We start from the raw sequence: 7,840 nt of genomic DNA, 5'->3' as shown, positions 1-7,840 counted from the left end.
GTGATCAGTGTGGGACGGGGTCCGGGGGATCGGTGATCAGTGTGGGACGGGGTCCGGGGGCGCGGTGATCAGTGTGGGACGGGGTCCGGGGGGGGGTGATCAGTGTGGGACGGGGACGGTGATGAATGGCAGACATGATCAGGCCATTCCTGGGTCGCGCTGTGACGTGACGCTGGGATTGTGACGGTTGAATTCTCACCTTTGCTCCGGTCTCTGATCCCCCCCAGACTCCCAGCCCCTCGGAAGGATGCATCTCACCGCTGCCCTCTGGATCAGTCATGGGCGAGTTTACCGTCGGATGGGGCTGGGACCCCGGTCCCGGATCGATATGTTGCGGAACTTGTGACAGCGTTGGTGCGACACGAGAGGATTGAAACCACCCTGGCCCGGGCTGATGAGATGAGGTTTTACACTGAGAAGGTAATCACTTCCTCCCTTCGAACACCCCGTTTATCTTGTTCCTTCCTGCCGTCTGCCCAGGCTGCTGTTACCCTGCTTTCCCCCGAATCAACAACGTGCATTTATATAGCGCCTTTAACGACCACCGGACGTCGCAAAGCGCTTTTCAGCCAATGAAGTACCTTTGAAGTGTTGTCACTGTTGTAATGTGGGAAACGCGGCAGCCAATTTGTGCACAGCAAGCTCCCACAAACTGCAATGTGACAATGACCAGATAATCTGTTTTATTGATATTGATTGAGCGATAAATATTGGCCAGGACACCGGGGATAACTCCACTGTCGGAGGTGCCGCCTTTCAGATGAGACGTTAAACCGAGGCCCCGTCTGCTCTCTCAGGTGGATGTAAAGATCCCGCGGCACTAATTCGAAGAAGAGCAGGGGAGTTCTCCCCGGTGTCCTCGCCAATATTTATCCCTCAACCAACATCACTAGAAAACAGATCATCTGGTCATCATCACATTGCTGTTTGTGGGAGCTTGCTGTGTACAAATTAGCTGCTGCGTTTCCTACATTACAACAGTGACCACACTTCAAAAGTACTTCATTGGCTGTAAATCACTTTGGGATGTTTGGTGGTCGTGAAAGGCGCTATATAAATGCAAGTCTTTCTTTTAAATGTACTGGATCCAGTTCTGGACACAGAGACATAAGGGAGATATTCGACTACTAGGGGCATCACAGAGTAGAGCCACGAGACCGATCCCCGGTGCCAGAGGGACTGAGTTGTGTGGAGAGACTTGGGCGATTCAACCTGGAAAAGAGGCTCCCTAAAAACTCCCTCCCAAACAGCACTGTGAGAGCGCCCTCACCACACGGACTGCAGCGGTTCAAGAAGGCACCTCACCGCCACCTTCTCAAGGGCAACTAGGGATGGGCAATAAATACTGGCCTTGCCAGCAAAGCCCACAACCCATGAATGCATTTTTAAAAAGACCAGATCATCTGTTTTTACTGATTATTGGTTGAGGGATAGATATTAGCCCAGGACACTTGGAATAACTTCTCCTGCTCTTTTTCCAATAGTGGCCGCAGGGTCTTTTATGTCTACCTGAGAAGGCAGACGAGGCCTCGGTATAACATCTTATTCAAATGACGGTACCTCCAACGGTGCCGCACTCCCTCAGTACTGCCCCTCCGAGAGAGCAGTGCCCTGTCAGTGCTGCCCCTCTGACAGTGCGGCGCTCCCTCAGTACTGCCCCTCCGAGAGAGCAGTGCCCCGTCAGTGCTGCCCCTCCGACAGTGCGGTGCTCCCTCAGTACTGCCCCTCCGACAGTGCGGTGCTCCCTCAGTACTGCCCCTCCGACAGTGCGGCGCTCCCTCAGTACTGCCCCGCCGACAGTGCGGCGCTCCCTCAGTACTGCCCCTCCGACAGTGCGGCGCTCCCTCAGTACTGCCCCTCCGACAGTGCGGCGCTCCCTCAGTACTGCCCCTCCGACAGTGCGGCGCTCCCTCAGTACTGCCCCTCCGACAGTGCGGCGCTCCCTCAGTACTGCCCCTCCGACAGTGCGGCGCTCCCTCAGTACTGCCCCTCCGACAGTGCGGCGCTCCCTCAGTACTGCCCCTCCGACAGTGCGGCGCTCCCTCAGTACTGCCCCTCCGACAGTGCGGCGCTCCCTCAGTACTGCCCCTCCGACAGTGCGGCGCTCCCTCAGTACTGCCCCTCCGACAGTGCGGCGCTCCCTCAGTACTGCCCCTCCGACCGTGCGGCCCTCCCTCAGTACTGCCCCTCTGACAGTGCAGCGCTCCCTCAGTACTGCCCCTCCGACAGTGCGACGCTCCCCGAGTACTGCCCCTCTGACATTGCGGTGCTCCCTCATTACTGCGCTGGGAGTGTCGGCCTGGATTATGCACTGAAGTTTCTGGAGTGAGACTCGAACCAACCACCTTCTGACTCAGAGGCGAGAGTGAGTGCTACCCACTGAGCTAGAGAGGTGACTTTAGATCCTGGGACTATTTGCACTGGAACAGAGAAGGCTAAGAGGAGATTTAAAAGGGTTTTTTAAAATGATCGAGTTTTGATGGAGTGAATAGGGACAATAAATTTCCTGTGCTCGGGGAGTCAGTGACGTGAGCCCATCAATTTAACGAGTGTTCTGAGAGGGATTAGTAGAAATTTCTGTACAGAGAGGTGTTGAAGCACGGAATGCTCCCATAGAATCTCCCAGCACAGAAGGAGGCCATTCGGCCCCTCGTGCCTGTGCCGGCTCTTTGAAGAGCTCTCCAGTTAGTTCCCACTCCCCCTGCTCTTTCCCCAGAGCCCTGCAAATATCTCCTTTTCAAGTATTTATCCAATTCTCTTTTGAAAGTTATGATTGAATCTGCTTCCACTGGCCTTTCAGGCAGCGCATTCCAGATCACAACAACTCGCTGTGTAAAAAATAATCTCCTCATCTCCCCTCTGGTTCTTTTGCCAATTATCTTAACTCTGTGTCCTCTGGTTACCGACCCTCCTGCCAGTGGGAACAGTTTCTCCTCATTTACTCGATCAAAACCCCTCATGATTTTGAACGCCGCTCTTTACGATAATGGTTCCAGGGATGAGGGGCTTCAGTTATGTGGAGAGACTGGAGGAGCTGGGATTGTTCTCCTTAGAGCAGAGAAGGTTTAGGGCAGATTTAACAGAATCTCCAGTCCTCCACGTCACTGAAGCCATGGGGAGGAGGCTCAGGCCGAGACCATGGCCTCTGTGAAAGGGGGAATTTGGGATCAATATTTGTCGATGGAGAGAGTGGGGCAGTGGGATGGGTTTGGGGATTGCTCGCGTACAGAAGGAGGGCAGGCTGGAGGGGCCGACTGGCCTCTGTCTGTGCTGGGAAGGAGCCTGCGGGTTTGACTGATCTGCCCTTGCTTTCCAGCTGGTGGATTACGCCGAGCGAGGGGAGACGGACGAGAAATCCATGAAGATGGCCGACTTCTGGCTGACGGTCAGTATCTCTGGCGCGGGGCTGGGGGTGGGGGGGGGCCCGTGGGGTCTTCGGGGTCGGCCTGTGTCGCGAGCGTCTCTCCGCCACGCCCGCGATCTCGCTGCGCTGGCCATCGCAAAGAGCCTTGGCTACTTGCATTTCTATAGCGCCTTTCACTACCTCAGGACGTCCCACAGCACCTTACAGCCAATGAAGGTTTTTTTTTTTGAAGTGTAGTCACTGTTGTAATGTAGGAAACCCGGCAGCCAATTTGTGCACAGCAAGCTCCCACATACAAGTGTGATCATCACCAGATGTTGGTTGAGGGATAAATATGGGTCACAGGACAGCGGGGAGAGCTCCCCTGCTCCTCCTCAAAATAGTGGCTGCGGATCTTTTGCATTCACTGGAGAGGGCAGACGGAGCCTCGTGTTTAACCTCTCATCTGAAAGGTGACACCTCTGACAGTGAATCGCTCTGACAGTGCAACGCTCCCTCAGTATTGCCCCGCCGACAGTGCGGCGCTCCCTCAGTACTGCCCCTCCGACAGTGTGGCGCTCCCTCAGTGCTGCCCCTCCGACAGTGCGGCGCTCCCTCAGCACTGCCCCTCCGACAGTGCGGCGCTCCCTCAGCACTGCCCCTCCGACAGTGTGGCACTCCCTCAGCACTGCCCCTCCGACAGTGCGGCGCTCCCTCAGTACTGCCCCTCCGACAGTGCGGCGCTCCCTCAGTACTGCCCCTCCGACAGTGTGGCACTCCCTCAGCACTGCCCCTCCGACAGTGCGGCGCTCCATCAGCACTGCCCCTCCGACAGTGCGGCGCTCCCTCAGCACTGCCCCTCCGACAGTACGGCGCTCCCTCAGCACTGTCCCTCCGACAGTGTGGCGCTCCCTCAGCACTGCCCCTCCGACAGTGCGATGCTCCCTCAGTATTGCCCCTTCGACAGTGCGGCGCTCCCTCAATATTGCCCCTCCGACAGTGTGGCGCTCCCTCAGCACTGCCCCTCCGACAGTGCAGTGCTCCCTCAGTACTGCCCCTCCGACAGCGCGATGCTCCCTCAGTACTGCCCCTCCGACAGTGCGGCGCTCCCTCAGTACTGCCCCTCCGACAGTACAGCGCTCCCTCAGTACTGCCCCTCCGACAGTGCGATGCTCCTTCAGTATTGCCCCTCCGACAGTGCGGCGCTCCCTCAATATTGCCCCTCCGACAGTGCGGCGCTCCCTCACTACTGGCCCTCCGACAGTGTGGCGCTCCCTCAGCACTGCCCCTCCGACAGTGCAGCGCTCCCTCAGTACCGCACTGGGAGTGTCAGCCTGGTTTATGTGCTCCAGTCTCTGGGGTGGGGCTTGAACCCACGACCTTCTGAATTGGAGGCGAGAGTGAGCCGTAACTGAGAAGGGAGAGTTCTTATTGGGCCCGGTTGGGGGGAGGGGCAGAGTGGAATATTTCTGGGAATAAACCTTTTTTTTCCTGTTTATGTCAGGAGAAAGATCTGATCCCGAAGCTCTTCAAGGTCCTGGCTCCGCGATTCCAGGACCACCGGGGGAGTTCCGTGCAAATGATGCAGATTTCCACCCGGGAGAACTTGGACTGGGCCAAGATGGCGGTTATCGAGTACCGGCGCAACCCGCTGCCGCCTCTGCTCGCGCGGCGACAAGGGGCCAACGAGAAGACCCTGCTCTACCAGCTGCTGAAGGGGTACAGGGAGGAGGGGGCCGAGGGCAGGACTTCGGGCTCAGGCGAGTCCCAGGCTTCGAGTGCGGCCTAGCTGGGAGCTCGACCAGCGGAGAACAAGGAAGCGATGTGTGATCGATCACCCGCCCCTCCCCCTCCCACCCTCGGGGGACGACCTTCTGCTGTTGGTCCGCCTGGGAACAAATCTGGGGGCGGATTCCCGGAGTCACACTGGAATGACGGCCTCCTGGGAATCGCCGTCAGCCTCGGCCCGGAATCTGCGCAGCGCCCGTCTCCTGGTCGCTCAAAATATCAGAGGGATTTGGCTCTCCTAAAAGCTGTGCATCATACAGTTGACTTTGGATGCAAATTCTTGCGACCCGTGTGCACATTTTGACCGTTACATAGTCCTGTGACCCCATATGTTATCTTTACCACATTCCTCAATTAATAGCTAATGGTTTGTGCACATTATTCAAGTAGCAACTGACAGTTTGACCATTTGGCCACATTCCACCATACTTCCCTATGGGACATGTACATTGGATATATGCTCGGTTCCTCAATTCCCTTATTTTAGCCCTTTTAACTTTTTCAGTCCCCCCTTTTGGTCCTGATTAATCCCTTTTAATCATTGACCAACCCGATTATTTCTCCTATTATGGTATCCTGCCAGGGTGGTGATCAAATCCAACCCATTGGGTCACCTTGTTTATATAATCCTATTATTATCCTGATTTCTATGCCCCCTACATCCTTTCCATCGACATATCATCCATCCAATTACATCGGTTATAAGCATCAATGTTATTAGTACTATCCATCCATTAAGCAGGTCTTTCTCCCAAGCCTTCGCTCGTTTGTAGTAATAGTCTGTCTGCTCGATGGGAATCTGCCCAGGAGGTTTCTGTAACAATTACCATCGAACAGCATACATTACTACTTTATCAAGGTCATGTACATTTCTTCCATTTCCTTCTTTCTTTTTTGTTTTCTACGTTTTTTACAGGCGGCACATGCTGCTATTCCCATTCCGATCGCCAAAACCAATTGTACTATAACTAGTATGTGAGATGTAATGCTGTCCCATGGGTGGATGTTGACATTCATCCCCCAATCCCACAGCTTCTTATACCATGGGACCTCCTGTAGTTCTACTTCTAGGTCCCTTTCTAGTTCCCCAAGGTTCCTTTGCAACATTGCGTATTGTTTCACCATTTTACTTAAGCCCTCTTTTATCTCTTGCAGATCCCCTTGCAGGCGGGGTATCGGAGCCCCCACCGGATCTTCATAATTGACCAATTCGTCCCTTAAACTATCTGTCACATTTAGTTTCATTTCCTCCCTTGAGTGTACATACACCAATCTGCTGTGTCCAGTTGTTACAGGGACCTTTGGTGTAAAGCAGAAGTTAGGCATTGTGATTACACATACAAGGTTACTATATTGGTGCTCAGTCTCTGTGGTGGCTATACAATACTCCCCTCTGCCTCTATATCCCGAGCGGGTGTGATGGTGATCGACATGTGATAATTCCAACATGCACCCCTCTGTCTTATTATAGCTGCACTCATCCTTAGTGCCTTCTCCTACCGGATGTGGGCATATCTTAAGCGTACCTTTCCCATGGCATCCGTTTAGGGAGACTCCTCTTATAGTATCATTCTTCCTGATGGCATAGGTATCAATTGGATCGTATCGGAGGTATGTCTCACCCCTCACTATGCCTATGTTTGTTACCTGGTACTGTGGGTATGGAGTCGTGTCTAGTCTCACCACTGGTATCATGAGTACCATGCCTATCATTGCTGTCACTTCTGCTTTGCATTTTTGTATCACTGGATATACTCTGGTCATCCCCTTGAGGGTACAGGCACTCAGAGGGCCTGGATTCTGGCTCAGGCCATAGAGCTGTGTGCTGTTAATCCAGTCTGGTACCTCAGCTCGTTGTATCTGTGCCAGATTGTGTTTTAACTGTCCGGTGGTCCATTGGCCATAGGCATGGCACAAGCCTCTCCCTACCCCATCTTTTGCCTGTTCCTCATCTCTATGGTTTAGTTTGTTGATAGTGCTAGCATGGTCTTCTATAACTTTGATTCCCTCGAGTAATTTCCTTATCATATGTTCTCCCAACCCTGATTCTTGTTGAAGCAAACCAGTTTCTTTCTCTAAAATCTGTTGTATTACCCTTTGTAATTGTTCCACACTACTCTGGACTCCTTGTATATCCAGGGCATTAATGAATGACGTCCCCGTATTTATTCCCGTGAGTACATCGTTTCCTAAGCCCCTCTTAATTCTTTGGTGGAATGCAGCATGTCCCCTGAAACTAGAAGCCCCTGTTACATCAGCAGCTTGGTTAATTACATTCCTTATTGTAAAGTATGTGAATATACTTAATACAATAAGGAAGAGACAGCTTGGAAGGGTTTAACTTAGGTCTTTACTTCATACCAACAGGTGGGAACTGAGGGGAGATCAGTACCCACAGTACTATTTATACCCCTATGGCCAGGAGTGGTACTACGGTATCACTACGCCCTACAAAGTAGTGCTGCCCTGGCCATAGGTTTAAAGTAACATACATATTACATACACAACATTCCTCCCCTTTTAATTAAAACGTACCCGTGCAATTAAGTCAACAGATGCACCGTAACTAGGGCTAATAACATTTGGTAACACAACATACATAACATATTTACATCAGAGTTGTCTATCTATATATATATAAAAAGAAACATGTTATAGATTCAGTTTCTGAGGAGGCCTCCTGTCTCGACTGGGATAACGTCTTTCTCT

The 7,840-nt window shown here is 52.9% G+C and overlaps 1 protein-coding gene and 1 pseudogene across 1 annotated transcript; one reads left to right on the top strand and one right to left on the bottom strand.

Moving 5' to 3' along the window:
- Positions 1-217: 217 nt before the first annotated feature.
- On the top strand, positions 218-5,132 carry LOC147081097 (large ribosomal subunit protein bL17m-like; annotated as a pseudogene).
- A 166-nt stretch (positions 5,133-5,298) lies between these two features.
- LOC147081096 (uncharacterized) lies at positions 5,299-7,159 on the bottom strand. The gene is made up of 2 exons (XM_085980952.1): positions 6,425-7,159; positions 5,299-5,376 (listed from the first exon to the last, which is right to left on the bottom strand). The coding sequence occupies exons 1-2, from the start codon at positions 7,157-7,159 to the stop codon at positions 5,299-5,301; spliced, it is 813 nt and encodes a 270-aa protein (XP_085837078.1).
- Positions 7,160-7,840: the final 681 nt, after the last annotated feature.

This window comes from Somniosus microcephalus, unplaced genomic scaffold (assembly GCF_052327205.1).
Source record: "Somniosus microcephalus isolate GS21.2 unplaced genomic scaffold, FLI_Smic_1.0 scaffold780, whole genome shotgun sequence".
In the NCBI taxonomy this organism is placed as follows: Eukaryota; Metazoa; Chordata; class Chondrichthyes; order Squaliformes; family Somniosidae; genus Somniosus; species Somniosus microcephalus.
Note: the sequence above shows the minus strand (reverse complement) of the source record. Positions and strands in the feature narration are given on the sequence as shown.